Source organism: Oncorhynchus nerka, linkage group LG20 (genome assembly GCF_034236695.1).
Source record: "Oncorhynchus nerka isolate Pitt River linkage group LG20, Oner_Uvic_2.0, whole genome shotgun sequence".
In the NCBI taxonomy this organism is placed as follows: domain Eukaryota; kingdom Metazoa; phylum Chordata; class Actinopteri; order Salmoniformes; family Salmonidae; genus Oncorhynchus; species Oncorhynchus nerka.
In genome coordinates, this window is record NC_088415.1 from 74,214,300 (window position 1) to 74,231,099 (window position 16,800).

The 16,800-nt window shown below is 41.5% G+C and overlaps 2 protein-coding genes across 3 annotated transcripts in view; one reads left to right on the forward strand and one right to left on the reverse strand.

Moving 5' to 3' along the window:
- lamc2 (laminin, gamma 2) lies at nt 1-14,738 on the forward strand. Of its 2 annotated transcripts, none has more exons than XM_029623759.2 (22): nt 1-205; nt 1,685-1,858; nt 2,115-2,238; nt 2,347-2,471; nt 2,583-2,714; nt 3,015-3,204; nt 4,093-4,205; nt 4,456-4,671; nt 4,910-5,086; nt 5,992-6,225; nt 6,365-6,501; nt 8,348-8,504; nt 8,748-8,953; nt 9,112-9,191; nt 9,296-9,433; nt 9,600-9,744; nt 10,184-10,330; nt 10,571-10,685; nt 12,206-12,402; nt 12,694-12,855; nt 12,995-13,094; nt 13,250-14,738. In XM_029623759.2, exons 1-22 carry the CDS (start codon nt 79-81, stop codon nt 13,501-13,503), a joined length of 3,450 nt encoding a protein of 1,149 aa, XP_029479619.1. In that variant the 5' UTR covers nt 1-78; the 3' UTR covers nt 13,504-14,738. The 2 variants fall into 2 exon arrangements, with proteins under 2 accessions (XP_029479619.1, XP_029479618.1); XM_029623758.2 differs by having other exon boundaries at nt 2-205; nt 10,181-10,330; nt 13,250-14,737.
- LOC115103112 (nicotinamide/nicotinic acid mononucleotide adenylyltransferase 2-like) overlaps nt 14,028-16,800 on the reverse strand; it is a 19,628-nt gene continuing 16,855 nt past the window's right edge. Inside the window, exon 11 of the mRNA XM_029623760.2 lies at nt 14,028-16,575. Coding sequence (XP_029479620.1) covers nt 16,473-16,575 — 103 coding nt within the window. The 3' untranslated portion in view covers nt 14,028-16,472. The remainder of the gene's footprint in view (nt 16,576-16,800) is intronic.

A 16,800-nucleotide genomic window follows, 5' to 3' on the forward strand; every position in this document is an offset into this window, starting at 1 on the left:
AGAAGCTCACCTGGGGATGTTGAGCAGAAACATCAGGTGTAGCCGGCCTGATCAGCCTGTTAGTTTGATTGTACTTATATGAGAATTTTGATCTACTTAATTCCCATTCGATTTTCTGTGACAATGATGAGCAGTTGGATATTTCTGTGTGGACTTTCTCTTTGTACCTGGTCGTCTATCCAAGGAACCTACAGATATGGAGGATGTGAGTGTCTAACTTTTTACCTAATGAACAATATCAAAATCCTAAATTGTAGTTATGTCTGCATTTATAATCAGCCTTCAGCATTTTAAAATTGGTTGTTGCTTTTGTATTGGACATGAATTTAGAATTATTTGACCTATTTCACACTTTTAGCTAATTGGGCTACCTGCAGCAGTTGTGTTCCTGTAAATCTGTGTTTGTGTATTCTGTCTTTGTAGCTAAAGTAGATATAAAAATGACACTTTTGATCTAAGGATATTTACCACAGGTATGCTTTTAGGGGAAAGGGGGTTTATGATTTTAAGAAACATGATTGTACTACAGAGTTATACATAACTATAATACTATATTACATAACTATACTACTATATTGCTATACTATAGTCTATGAAGGTCTCCGCAGGTCTTGATATTAAACTGGATGTTTACTTGTAGTACTCTTAGCAAGGATAAACAACACTTTCCTTACTGTGTGGTGCGGTGGTAAATGTATCCAAAGTGACTTAGCCATGCGCCATACAAAAACTTAGCCATACAATTTACATATGGGTGGTCCCGGAAATCGAACGCACTATCCTGGTGTTGCAAGCACTATGCTCTACCAATGGCGCTACAGAGGACCACCTGTGATAAGTTGCTGAGTTAAAAAAAAAAAAACTTTTGGACAACCATACTGACCTGGAAGACTTGAGTCACTGCATTATTGATGGGTCTTCCCCAAATGGCAGCCTATTCCTTAGATAGTGCCCTACTGAGTCCCACACAGTAGTGCACTATATAGAAACGGTGCCATTTAGGACACAGACGATAACTCATGTCTCCTCTTAGGGCAATACGACTTGATGTTCTGAGCTCTGTACCTTTCTATATTACCCCATCGACAAAACAGCTACAAGCTGCAGCCTGTCATTATCACAGGAACTCCTCAGAGTTATCATTTAGGGTGTGAAAGGAGAATTTGATATCCTCAGGCTAATTTATGCTTGGTAAAATGGTCATCAAATAATTGATGACAGACAGTATGTCTTGGCTATGTTTGTACAAAACATTACCAAAGAAAACAGACATATTTGCTTGATTGCAAACAGTGTGTTGCCCACAGTGGGTGTGCTTGATATCAGAGTGAATATCTTTAGTCTCTCATCGCTTGGGAATGAGGTATTATGAGATCTGAGTCTGCTGACAGTGGTTTAAACTTCACACCACTGTGAAAAAAGACAGTCTGTGCAATTCCCAACCCCTCCTTACATTGTATAAAGATAATAGCCTACATAATTATACATTTTTTCTGTGTTGACTGTCAAAGGACTATACTTAACTCTTCATGGTCAAGAAGATTTGTGAGGGGAAGACTGTTTATCCCATAGCCTGAACAAATACACCCAAATGAATGTTTTATGATTTTAGAAGTTTAGATCTCATCTAAAACACTGTTTTCAATTCACAAATGTCCCAACAATGTATATTTCACCCCTGTAGCAGACATCTGTAAATGCAATGGAAAGTCACGTTATTGCTTGCCTGACTCTGGGGGCCTCCATTGTGTGGACTGCCAAGACAACACTGAGGGAAGGCATTGTGAGAGGTGCAAGGAGGGATTCCACCACCAGAGGGCAGGAGACAGTTGTGTGCCGTGTAACTGCAGCTCTATAGGTGAGTGAACAGAACAGGATGGAGCAAGAAATGATAACCATACCTGGGCCCGTATTCAGAAGCGTCTCCAAATATGAGTTCTGATCTAGGGACAGTTTAGTCTTTTAGATCATAATGAGTAAAATGACACGGGTAGAGGGACCTGATACTAGATCAGTAGTCCTTCTCTGAGACTCGATGAATACAACTCCTGGTGTATTTGATAGTGGTTTCCCAGATGTCCAGGTGGTGAGGTGATGTATGGTGTTTCTTCCAGGTTCTGTAGGCGCACACTGTGACAGTAGAGGACGCTGCAGCTGTAGAGCGGGAACACAGGGGGAGAAATGTGACCGGTGTCAGAATGGAACACCTATTAGCTCAAATGGCTGTGCTGCTAATGGGTAAAACTTTTTATCCACACTGTGTATTCCCTTAACTAAACCTTAATGTTGAGCTTTGGATTAGACAGACGACTGACTATTAAATGTGTTCATGTATTTCTTGTGCAGTGGCCAGCTCACTGACAACTCAGTGACAGCTCAATCTCTACCTTGCTTTTGCTATGGACACTCGACTGAGTGCTCCACAGCCAAGGGATACTCCGTTCACACAGTCACCTCAAACTTCGACGATGGTAGGTTTACACCCATTCAGCTGATCAGAACATAAACAGCAGTAATATATACACCAGTTCATTTGGTTTAGTATCAGTAGGTTAAATGTCTGCCAATCTTCTGTTTTTCAGGGCCAGAAGGGTGGCGAGCTGCCACTGTTCACGGTGTGACCCCGTCTCAAGTCCACTTCCGCTGGTCCCCCACTCATCATGACATTGAGGTCATCTCCAAAGACATCCTGCCTGTTTACCTCCATGCACCTGGTGAGAGCTGCTCTCTCTGCTCCCTGCTCTTAATATTGATCCCTCACTGCCTTCCTTAGGAGAAACTGCACTACTTTTGACCATAGGGCTCTGGTCAAAAGTAGTGCACTAAATTGAAAATAGGGTGCCATTTGGACGCATCCTATGCTTTTTCCCAACAAACAAAAAAACAAAGGGTGCAGGAATGAAAGTATGCAATATTATAGTGAGTACTGGATGTGTAACACCACACGCCTCACCATACAGTCACCATTCATCTATTAATAATCTGGTTTTCGGTCTTATTTTGTGATGACTTAGACTCTTACCTGGGTAACCAGAAGCTGAGCTACGGTCAGAACCTGTCCTTCTCCCTGAGGCTGGACCGAGGGAATCGCCATCCGTCCATGGCTGATGTGGTGCTGGAGGGATCTGGGCTGAGCGTGGCAGCTTCCCTGGGAGACCTGAGGACCATCGTTCCCAGTGGACAGAAGATTACTTACACATTCAGGTTGGAATCAGCCAGAGCACTGTGCTAGACAGATAAGCTTGATTTTAGCTTTAGGCAAAATGCAACGTTATAAACCTTTTTTAAACTATTGTTCCCTGAAGGAAGGAAACAAGATAAAACACACAGCTATGGGGTCTCGCGAGAGCGATAGCGTAATCCCGTAGCTGTGTAATCCCGTAGCTGTGTGTTCCCGTTGCTGTGTATCCTCGTAGCTATGGGTTGTACCAAGTGTACTGACAGTCTCAGGGCAGGTACAAACATAATTTGATCTGCGGGAGATAAGTATGCAGGTGTGGTGGATAGTGAGATGGATGCCAAAGACATAAAAATTGAGAAACATTCGAGACGATTTCACATCGTGGATGTGAAGGGGTCACTGTTTATCTCACACAGCTGAATGTAAACGCTTAATAACAGTTAGTAAGCCAGAGGGTCATCTGCTTGTCTGATTCAAATTCATTCAAATTAAGTGGAAAATGGCTAGTTGCCAAGCAGTTTATCTCTAAATGGTCAGATCCAATCCTGTCTAATACAACAAACTGTACCATACCATTACTGGGGTCAATTCGAGTTGAAGGCAGTAATTTCCGAAAGTGATTTCAATTGAACAAAAACAAAAAATGTTTTAAATAAATTGATTATACTCCTCAGTTTATTGAGAAGTCATCGACCATACACCACATTATTGTGACCAATATAGTAGCCTAATGCACACTGTTTTTTGTTTTGTTTCCATATTTATTCTAATATTCATTATATCTACATAAAAATTGCAGGAATAATTACACCGTAGCAAGGACAAGGCGGTGTAAAGTGTGACTGTGAAATACATAAGTATAATACTCATGTTTCCTCAGGCTTTAAACATGCTGTGTCTTACATTCTCAGACTGGATGAGCAACAGGGCAGTGAATGGAGGCCCCACCTTTCATCTTTCCAGTTTCAAACACTCCTCCACAATCTGACTGACATTAAAATCCGTGGGACATTTGGAGAAAATGGTAAGTACTTATTTTTGTATCCCTCAGACTATAAGATTGGTTACTGTGTACATCAACAGATCCTTGGTGTTACTTCTTCTCCTGCATATGTTGTAAATAAGTACTTTGGAACCGTTTTAAATCTAGTTTATTTTAGTTTTTTTTTTTTATGTGATCTTTATAAATAAGTAGTACACATTGTCATCACATTGCATTGTCTTCATCTTTTGTCAGTCACTCAATAAAAAGCAATGCCTTTACTGTCCTCTAGGGCGTGGTTACCTTGACGACGTGCGCATGGAGTCTGCCCGTCGAGGTGCCGGGTCCCCAGCTGCATGGGTACAGAAATGTAGCTGCCCAGTGGGATATGAGGGCCAGTTCTGTGAGAAGTGTGCTGCAGGGTATAAAAGAAGTTCGCCAAGCAAAGGTCCATACAGCTCCTGTGAGCCCTGCAGCTGTAGAGGAGGAAGCTGTGACTCTGAAACAGGTCGGTGACATTTGAACTTTGTCCAAGTGTTACTGTATATTTGTCTTAATAGATTTAGTTCTTTTGTTGTTAATGGTGAGATTTTGGACATACCTCCTTTTGCAATATGCACTTCCCTGGATAAATTATAGTTATAGACATGTTCAAATCAATTATTGAAATATAATGTTCATTTGTTGTGAAAATGAATTTGAACATGCCCAAAAATTATATGTGATTTTGTGTTGTTGTTCCACAGGAGACTGTTACTCTGCAGATGAGACCCCTGGTCGCCAGATCTGCCCGCCAGGGTACTATAATGATCCTGCCCAGCCACAGTCTTGTCAGAAGTGTCCCTGTCCCAATGGAGGTGCCTGCTCTGTGAGCCCAGGTTCCCTGGAGGTCAAGTGTGACCTCTGTCCACCTGGCACCACTGGTGAGTCATAGTCACAAATGGCATCCTATTTCCTATATTGTCCACTTGGGTCCTGGTCAAAAGTAGTGCACTATATAGGGAATAGGGTACTATTTGGGACACAACCACTGTCACAGACCATGTCTGTTAGATGGGATACACTATTAGGGCATTGATCTTTTAATGTCAGCTATTTGCATATTTTATATATATACTGCATATACAGTACCAGTCAAAAGTTTGGAAACACCTACTCATTCCAAAATAGGCAAATCTGGGTCTTCCTTTCCTGTGGTGGTCCTCATGAGAGCCAGTTTCATCATAGTGCTTGATGGTTTTTGCAACTGCACTTGAAGAGACTTTCAAAGTTCTTGAAATGTTCCTCAGACTGACCTTCATGTCTTAAAGTAATGATGGACTGTCATTTCTCTTTGCTTATTTGAGTTGTTCTTGCCATGATATGGACTTGGTATTTTACCAAATAGGGTTATCTTCTTTATACCACCCCTACCTTGTCACAACACAACTGATTGGCTCAAATGCATTAAGAAATAAATAAATTCTACAAATGAACTTTTAACAAGCCACACCTGTTAATTGAAATGCATTCCAGGTGACTACCTCATGAAGCTGGTTGAGAGAATTCAAATGGCTATTTTGAAGAAACTCAAATATATAATATATTTTGATATGTTTAACACTTTTTTGGGGTACTACATGATTCCATGTGTGTTATTTCATAGTTTTGATGTTGTCACTATTATTCTACAATGTAGAAAATAGTAAAAATAAAGAAAAGCCCTTGAATGAGTGGGTGTGTCCAAACTTTTGACTGGCAGTGTGTGTGTGTGTGCGCGTATATATTTATTATATATATTTTTTTTTCATATTGTACCTACCTCTTCCTCCCTCCTCACTCTCAACAGGCTCACATTGCCACACTTGCCAGGATGGTTTCTATGGCGATCCCTTGGGTGAAGATGGCATCCAGAGGCCTTGTCGGCGCTGCCAGTGCAATGGACACATGGACCCGAACACTGTCCGTAGTTGTGACCCACAGACAGGGCAGTGCCTGAAATGCCTAAAGCATACCACTGGCTTCTTCTGTGAGAGCTGTCTGGAGGGCTATCACCACAGCATGCCATCAGAGGCATGCAAACGTAAGGACAGCACCTTGTTCGCTCCCCATATCCAGCTCTTTCAAACTTAGACACATAGCTCCTCCTTTAGATTCCAACAGTTAAATATTGTCTACAATTTTATATACATTTTAACAATTGTTTTCATTTTGCGTTCTAGCTTGTGGCTGCAATTCTCAGGGCTCTCTGTACAACAAATGCAGTGACCAGGGCCAGTGTTCTTGCAGAGAAGGCTTTGAGGGTCTGAAGTGCCAGCGTTCCGCGTGTCCCTCCTGCTTCAACCTTGTCAAGACTGAGGTAAAACCCACTGGGATTATTTGATCAATGCCTCGTCTTTCCATTGAGGTCAAACATGTCACAGTGCTCTCTCCAATGATTAAATGGCAGCACTTGGTGTTCATCCCTAATGGCACCCTATTCCCTATATACAGGCTTTGGGAATAGGATGCCGTTTGAGACGCAGACACAATAACTGGACCAGAAATTAGGCTACAGCAGGCATATTTGTCCTGGCTCACCCTGTCGCTGATTCAACATCCTTATACAGTAGCTTAGTGGGTTAACGAAGGAATAGTTGGAATTTTGTTACGAAAGGAAGAGGTTTACAGAGTTGTGATCTTGCATCAGTATTTCTTACAAGATTCCTCTCAGTACATGTAGCCTACTACCACCTGGGAGGGGAAAGTACTTACCAGATAAATGAAAGAGTTGTGTTGGTGTGCAAATGCCACATAATCTGGAGCTGCTGGCGTTGTCCCAAATGGCACCCTATTCCATATATAGTGCACTACTTTTCACCAGAACCCTACTAAATAGGGAATAGGGTGACATTTGGGGTGCCCCCTATCCTCAGGATGTAGTGTGGGAGGAGGAATTACAAGGAGCACTATGTGAAGCATTGAAACACAATAGTTAACCTTTGAAGTTATGTCATTATCATAACGAAAACCTTGCAGGGTTTGAATTTACTGCTCCATCTCACAAATCAAAATCAAATCAAATGTATTTATATAGCCCTTCGTACATCAGCTGATATCTCAAAGTGCTGTACAGAAACCCAGCCTAAAACCCCAAACAGCAAGCAATGCAGGTGTAGAAGCACGGTGGCTAGGAAAAACTCCCTAGAAAGGCCAAAACCTAGGAAGAAACCTAGAGAGGAACCAGGCTATGTGGGGTGGCCAGTCCTCTTCTGGCTGTGCTGGGTGGAGATTATAACAGAACATGGCCAAGATGTTCAAATGTTCATAAAACGACCAGCATGGTCAAATAATAATAATCACAGGCAGAACAGTTGAAACTGGAGCAGCAGCACAGCCAGGTGGACTGGGGACAGCAAGGAGTCATCATGCCAGGTAGTCCTGAGGCATGGTCCGAGGGCTCAGGTCCTCCGAGAGAGAGAAAGAAAGAGAGAATTAGAGAGAGCATACTTAAATTCACACAGGACACCGAATAGGACAGGAGAAGTACTCCAGATATAACAAACTGACCCTAGCCCCCCGACACATAAACTACTGCAGCATAAATACTGGAGGCTGAGACAGGAGGGGTCAGGAGACACTGTGGCCCCATCCGATGATACCCCCGGACAGGGCCAAACAGGAAGGATATAACCCCACCCACTTTGCCAAAGCATAGCCCCCACACCACTAGAGGGATATCTCACACTTGCTTCTAATTACACATTCTGAATGTACTATATTGTCCTACAGTATTAGTAATGCAGAGGTGTGTGTGTGTATATATATTATTATTTTAATTTTTTTGTCAACCTTTAATTAATGTCGCTAACCCAGACCCAAATCTTTTGTGAATGCTGGCCTCTAGCCAGCTAACTTTTTGAGGACTCTCTAAAAACACAGCACTTCAATACAGCTATGACCGGAAGTGACTTTTCATAGCAGGTTAGGAAATCATTTTTGCTAACCCTAGCCTTTTTCTAACTTTAACCTAATTATCCTAACCTGCTAAATTAATTCTCCTAACCTGCTGCGTAAGTTATCCTAACGGGAAAAATCACTTCCGGTCGTAGCTGTATCAAAGTGGCGTGTTATTAGGGAATGTTATATTTTTGTCTATCACCAGAGATGAACCTTTCATAAGCTCTTTTTAAAGCTTTCCTATCCCGTTGGTTCATGTGTTGCAGATGGAGGGGTATAGTCGTAAACTACGGGAGATAGAAACCCTGTTTACGGGCATGGAGAGTGGCAGTCTGCCAGTTAACGACGCCCAGATGGAGAAAGCCATCAGAACAGCAGAGGACATAGTCACAGACTTGCAGAGAAATGCACAGACACTCTCTGGTAAGTCATTCATAACTGGTTATACAACATAGAAGTGTCAGAGGATCACTCATTTTGCTAATGAATCAACATATATTAAAACAATTCAGGATGGTTATCAGGCATCTGAAACATGGTGAAGCAATGTCCATGCACTGTATCTCTGTCATACCCCAATGTATCACACTCAGTTTGTGACGCAATTGGTTTAGAAAGTGCGAGAGCAGATCTCATGTTGGTGGTTTGTTTTGTTCTATTGAATAGAATCCGAGAAAGACTTACAGGCCCGGCTCTCAGACATCAGTGCAACCCAGCTGAGTGAAGGCAGAGACATCCAGGCGATCTCCAACACCGTTGACAACATCAAGCTGCAGGACCAGAAGTACCAACGACAGGTATCTGATGTCCAGACACTCATCAGTGATGTGCGGCGCAAACTTGAAGAGGCAAGATTCAACATCAAACAAGCTGTGAGTAGTACAGTAGTATTCTACTCCGTAGTATTCTACTTTTGTCACTGATGTCATTGTCATCAAATAAGGAGAGAGTAAAGGACAGATGAATATATCCAAGTGTATGCTTGTTAATAATCCATTTCATTAGTGTTTACCTTCCACCCCCATGTTAGGAATTCCCCTTAGGTGATGCAGGGGTGGGCACGGACACCCTCTCTTCTCTGGTTCAGAGAGCAACAGACCTGGCTGAAAAGTTAGTACTGCACCCCTCCATGTCACATTTATACAGACTGGAATATCCCATGTTAGAAAATGACTTGTGGTGCTCTGAATAACTATGTTGTGACTGTTTATTAGACAGCAGAGCAAATCGGAGACAATGGACAAGACAGCTAACGGTGCCCTTGCAAAGTCAGAGAAGTCCCTGGCACTCATGAGATCGGTCATGACAGGGGAAAACAAGATCAAGGAGCTTATCAGTGATCTTAAAACCAAGTAAGAAACCAGTCTTCATACAATACGATACCCATGATTTCCTGTGAAAATACAGTAGACGATATATCCTCTACTAACAGCCATGTAATGATCTGCATAATAACATAGTTGATGAACCGTTGTTGTTAGATTGATGAGATTAACCCTTTAATTTTTCTCTGGTCAGGTATGATGAGAACTCAGCCCAGGTGAAGGCCATGGAGAGCCTGGCTACTCGCCTGAGCAGCTCTGCCCGAGATGAGAGCAGGATGGCAACTGGCACTCTGGAGCAGATAGCTTCCCTGGAGCCGGGAATCCCTCGTCCTCTCAAGGTACTGAGCAGAGCAGGTCTCTCATCAGGCTCATTTCTCTCTGGTCTCTATTTGGTGACCACTTTCAGGTCAAGTCTTCTGAGATACCTTAATCATAATAAACATACATTGATAGTTACTGTCTGGGTCCTGGAAATTAAGGAGATAAAGACATTCAATTTCAACACCTTTCACTATGAACAACTATTGGCAGCTGAACCTGTCTCAAGGCATGTCTGTCAAGCTAGATCTCTAAATCGTTTCCTTGCTAAGCTACGTTTAAACACAACAAAGCAATTAATGATCAAGAACATGAGTCAGCAAAAAATGCATGGGGGGACGACCTAATTAAAACCTGGCTGGTGAGGAATCTAGGGCAGTTCTCCACAGATGTGTGAGCATATGTAATTACACTTGCACAACACACTGAGTCTGACTGAGCTTATTTTTCTGGCAGAAGGACATTGACAGTGTGTTGGCTAAATTGGATGGCCTGAGAGAACGGGTGGAGAAGAACCTAACAGCGTACCAGGCACTGCAAGAGGACACCCAGGAGGACAAAGCCGCAGTAGAAGATCTTCTGGCCCAGGGGAAGGCAGCTCAACAGGTACACTAGAGGCCTTTCACTACTAACTTGTCATCATTTAGACATCTTTCTGTGTAGGATTGGTAGTATATTAAATAGTATTACTTATATTCCAACCTCAAAGGTTTCTGAGAACTGTTTTCATGTAACCTCTGAAATTCACTGTTAGATTATCCAACTGAACTATTTCAAAAGTGTCACTAATGACTTCACTAAACCTTATGAATGGTAATAACTGACACAATGTTGATTGTTTTACAGAAATATGACAAGCTTCTTGGCAGAGCAAATCATGCGAAGGCTAACACAGAACTGGCCCTGAAGGATATCACAGATAATATTGATGGGGTGGATAATGCACTGGAGATGCTAAGAGGTATGAAAAGCCTTTCATATTTCTATAGGTCTCATTCCCACTACAGCACAGTATAAATATGAATAAACTATCAGCATTATATCTGACAAGGCTGGCCCATACATTAGAAAAGCACAGTCACACAGCCACTGTAATTATGTCTCAGAGCTTTTACTCTTGAGTGTACAAAACATGAAGGACACCTGCTCTTTCCATGATATAGACTGATCAGGTGAATCCAGTTGAAAGCTATGATCCATTATGGATGGCACTTGTTAAATCCACTTCAACCAGTGTAGATGAAGGGGAGGAGACGATTGAGACGATTGAGACATGGATTGTGCATGTGTGTCATTCAGAGGGTGAATGGGCAAGACAAAATATTTAAGTGCCTTTGAACGGGTTACGGTAGTAGGTGCCAGGTCAAGTGCACTAGTTTGTCAAAAACTACAACGCTGCTGGGTTTTTTCACGCTCAACACTTTCCCAAGTGTATTAAGAATGGTCCACCACCCAAACGACATCCAGCCAATTTGACACAACTGTGGGAAGCATTGGAGTCAACATGGGCCAGCATCCCTGTGCAGCGCTTTTGACACCTTGTAGAGTCCATGCCCCGACAAATTGAGGCTGTTCTGAGGGCAAAAGGGGGTGCACCTCAATATTAGTAAGGTGTCCTTTATTTTTTGTGCACTCGCTGTATTTCTCAGTTTAATTAATAATGATTTACTACAGCACTACCGGCAGTTACAGTAGGTGAAAATTAATAATTAAAATGTTTTACTTTTCACCAAATACAATGATTCTCTCATCTAGAAAGCATATAACATATTTATGACATACTTTCTGCGACATAGCAGGGTAGATATATTTAAATAATCATTGCAAATAATGATACACTATTCATAGGTTGCACCTCCGTCACATAATTTCATTGCTATGAATGTTCTCCGAGCTGGGCTCTACCGGGGATGCAATAGTGGCGCCCTAAAGTCGTGATATGCCCAGTCATTCTGGATGGAAGCTAACGACTGTTTAGTCAAAATTACTATTACAATTGCCTGGAAATACGATGACATTGTTTAAGTAATCAAATGTTTACTAGGAAACAACATTACCAGCAATATCATGTTGTCAAATTTACTTTAGACAGATGGCAATGTTGTTATTAATTAACTAGCAAAGTTTGTAAAAAAAAAAAATAGCTAGCAATACTAATGTTAGTTAGCTAAAATCCTCCCCTCAATCTTAGCTAACTAGCTGCATCTATACTGCGTCTAAAGTCAATCTGGTGACATCAAAAGGTTGTCATTCTAATTATTTGCCTCCTTTTGAATGGCATTGTATTTCCAAGGCACTGCAATGCACTTTTGCTGAAGTCTCCATCAGCACTCATTGACAATGCATTGAGTAGAATTCTCAGTAAGGCATCAGTCCAAAACGAACGTTCAAAACAATATTGTGACGAAACATGCAACCCTTGAATAGACACACATGCCAGAAATCACTGATGCTTATGTCTGAGTCTCTTGTATTCTGCAGGGTTTGATGGCCAGATCAACAAGAACAAGGCATTGGCCGACGAGGCCATAAAGAAACTCCCTGGCATCAACGCCACCATTCATCAAGCTGTTGGCAACAACTCAGAGACCCTATTCATCATAGGCAGTGTGACTGGAGACTACAATGATGCACTGGGCACTGTCAGCAGCCTGGAAGCTGTGGTCTCTCGACTGGAGGTACCTTAACAGACCCCTTCCTTTCAATAGAAATATCCAACTGGGGTTCATATCCTAATCCACAGCTTGTGCCTTTCGCTAGAAGCTCTAGAAGGAGAATGTAAGTTGGGCAAAACAATGAGGTTAATGTCTCGAGTCACTTACGGTTATGAGTCGATTTGATTCCAGACATGGCCTATTCACAACCAAGATACTAACATTTTAAGCTACCAGGCGTGATTCCAAATGTATTTTGCCAAGCATGCATGGAAACTTCGAGATGAGCTCATTTGACTTTGTTGATCTCCACAGGGAATGTCTGGCTCTTTACCAGTTCCTCCTGCTGGTCTGTTGAAGGACGCCACCAAGCTGAAAGAGGATGTGCAGGGTCTGCAGAAGCAGGCAGTGGCCACTGTGGCCAAAGTGGCCGCAGAGAAGGCTAACGCTGAGATACAGAAAGACAGAGCAGCAGAGGTCCGTTTCAGTGCGATGCTCTCAGACATGACATGTCAAACCTAAACAAACCTGGGTCAATGTAAAGATGGTTCTTAAAATAAATATATTTTTCCCAATTAAAGGTCTGTAATGCTTTGTAATGTTCTTTCCTCCTCAGGCTTCAATTGGAGCAACTGGTGCTTACAACAATGCCAAGCACACCAGAGACGCTGTGGGAGAAACACTCCTGGTCATCAATAACCTTCTGAGCATGATCGGTATGTTCCACTAACAACTACAAACCGCTAACTCGCACCAAACAAAATCACTTGTTTGTTGTCTTATTGCCGCACCATCCCATCTTCATATGACCACTGTTTTATGACATTTTTATGATGTTTGTTGGTGCTGACAATTGGTACTCTCCTAAAAGGTAAACCTGGCAGTGTGGATGAGGAGAGGCTAGGGGAGTTGGAGCAGTCCATCACCAGCGCTCGTGGCCAGGTCAACCTACAGCTCCAGCCTCGACTGCAGGACCTAGAAGGGAAGGAGGCCAGCCAGAGGACCAGGTTGACTGGCCTCAACCTAGATATCGATATGATCCTGGACGACATCAGGAACTTAGAGGACATACACGCGAACATCCCTAAGGGCTGCTTCAATTCCCCACCTATTGAGAGACCTTAATCCCCACCTATTGAGAGATCTAAGTTTATGTCCCAAATGGTACCCTATTCCCTATATAATGCACAACTTTTGACCAAGGCCCATAAGACCATAACAAAATAGGGCACAATATAGGGAATAGGGTTCCATTTGGGACTCAAATATATAGGGTAAGGTGCCATTTGGGACACAGATTTAGTGTCTGAATGTAACATGGTATTATGTAAGAGAAAAGGAGTGTTTAACTAAATGTATGCATAACTGCCTGCAACAACAAAAAAATCTGTGAAATGTTCAAACACGAGGAGCAATATTTTGTCAATGGTAATGCGATATTTTCAGTGATCTACTAAGTGTTAAAAACAATGTATTTTCTGTTGTATTCTGTCAAATAAACTTCAATATTTATTCCTTAACAACACAAACCAGGTGCTACTAAATGCAACACACAATTAATGTGGATGTGTTTCACGTGAGAGAGAAAAGCTATCCTTTTGCTTTTCAACTGAGGAAATTACTAATCATGTAAGCAACTTCAACATATCTATTGTTACACACTTGGTTTATTATGGAGGTATTGAAAGACTGAGAATGTTATATTGTGTCAGCCAGTCAGTCCACAGTCTAAGATGACAAAATACAAATCATTTCCAACCCAGATCTGAAAGTGGAATTGTAGCTCATTTTACATAGGATTCCAAAAAATGTATGTTTTCAGGACTCCTTACCAAATAATTCAATGAACAGAATCAAATATAAATCAAACATCTCTTCATATTATATCTATAAATCATCTACTCATACAATCTCCTCAGGTTCCATGAGACCTTCTCTCCCACTGGGCAAACACTGGTTTAATCAACGTTGTTTCCACATCAGTTCAACAACACAAAATCAATGTGATGACGTTGAAACAACGTGGAAAAATGATTGGATTTGCAGAAAGTCATCAACGTATTGGAATTTTGTATTTTTTTCACCCAACTTTTCACCTAAATTTAATGACATGGAGATTTAGATTTTTTTTAAATTTCGTGTTGAATTCACATTAGTTGACAACTCAACCAAATTTAAATCCAAACTAGATGTTGAAATGTCTTTGCCCAGTGGGCTGAGACTATTATACTAAACATTGCCCTATTACTAGGACCACGACGATGCTTATTTTTCATATCAGATTTTCCACATCTTGTTTATCTAAACCAGTCTTTAAAGAATACCAAATAACTGATGTTGTGTATTTGATAGAAAGACTCAAGGGATGCATGTATAAAGACCATCTGCTTGAAGGGATATTGGACCCAGTACAGTTTGTTCATTACACTCGGATGACACATAAAGAAGCAATATTGTTTGTCTAGAACATCTTACACACAGTGTACTATTGATAGTCTTGCATCATGCCAGGCTTATACAACGCTACAATATTGACAACTAGTAGCACTTGTGTGTCCATTTCTTATAAATTATGAACCGTGAGATTGCAGGAAGCAGTGGAACGTATTTTGCTTCATCTGATATTAAGATTGAATAACCTAATATTCTTAGCCAAATTGACACTTGTAAAGCTAGATATGAATGCAAGATGCTTTGGTAACATTTAGACACTAATTAAACCAAATAATCGTCATTATTTTGCATTGACCAATTGGGCACAATGTGCACCACAGGAGGCTGCTGAGGGGACGACAGCTCATAATTGCAGGAACGGAATAGCATGGAAACCATGTGTTTGATGTATTTAATACCATTCCACTTATTCCGCTCCAACCATTACCAAGAGCCCGTACTCTCCAACTAAGGTGCAACCAATGTCCTGTGATATGCACATACTGTATACACCCTATTACCCTGTGAAATCATTACTGCACAAATCAATGGTTACACTCAATGCCCATTAAACTGAACTGTCTAAAGAGTCCTGGCACTGAACATGAGAAGCTTCCGTAAGAAACTATTGATCAAAGGCTATGTCCCCACTTCCTTTGCAGAACAACATTAGAGCACATTTTATATCAGGTTGATAATATTATGACAGTGTTGAGTGCAAGGGAGCGGGAGACTTATATCTGTGAATTCATCCCCAGGCACATGGAATGCACTTCTGTAGTTTGTGCTGTTGTTTTTTCCACTAGACACATTTTTGTAAGAATCTCGAGTAACTAGCTACATAGCACATAGTAAGAAAGAGGTTAATTGCATTTGCTTTGGGAGTCGTGGTAATTTGCTTGGTGACAAGCAGGAGAAATGTGCAAAATCCTTTGCACACAAAAATAAATCAATGCACAAATCATTGTCTTATGTGCAAACAAATCTACATTTTGCACGAATGCCCACTGAAGACAAAACATTTAGGCATTGATATGCAATCACAGATACATCAATACAGATACTTCTGTACATACAGTAGAAGTATAGTGAATAGAAAATGAAGTGAGAGGTGGGTACCCACTATGTTTGTCTTTTTGCAAACACTTTCACAACATATATCTACGAAGTGAGTAAGTACTCATGCCAAAACAAAAAAAACGTTCTAAGCATGCAGTCTAAGAACCGACAGATTTAAATCAAGCAGCAAAGGTCAACATTCATTAGGTAACAATCTCTGCACCCTCTCTTCATGACACCAAGGTTGCATCCCAAATGGCACCATATTGAATAAAAAGTGCACTATTTTTTACCAGAGCCTAACAGGCCCTGGTCAAAAGTAGTGTACTATATAGGGATTAGGGTGCCATTTGGGACAGACAGAAACACTGTCCCATGCAGCCTACACAAAGTCAGTTGTGAAGGTGGTCCACTGTACACACAGCTCTTAAGCACCTCGCTGTACAGTACATCCACAGGTCCGATGAGTCATTATGATACAGTAAGAAGGGAAATGCATATCTAATGCTCCTTCGAATGGAAAAGCAGTAGCTCAAGAGGAGTATACATTTTACATGAGAGACAGACAGGGACAATTTGACAGTAGGCCGGAGCAGTAGTTCCTATCCAGAGGCATTGATGTAGAGCTGACTCTGCAGGATGTAGTCGATGACTGTCTGGTTCAGGTAGTCCACCACATGACCGTCCCCGTGCTGAAGGGCCAGTCTGATAGAAGGGACATAGAATTAGAATGTGATATGGGAACAGCTTAGTTCAACTAGAGGCGGTTTCCTGGGAGTAGACAAAGCCTAGTCCTGGACAAAACAGTAAGCTTAATGGAGAATTTCCATTGAAAAGTACTTTTTAGTCTAGTACTATGCTTAATCTGTTTCCGGAAAACAGCCTCCTAATGTTCAGCAAATGTTTTGGTTAGACCGAAGAGCCACTAAA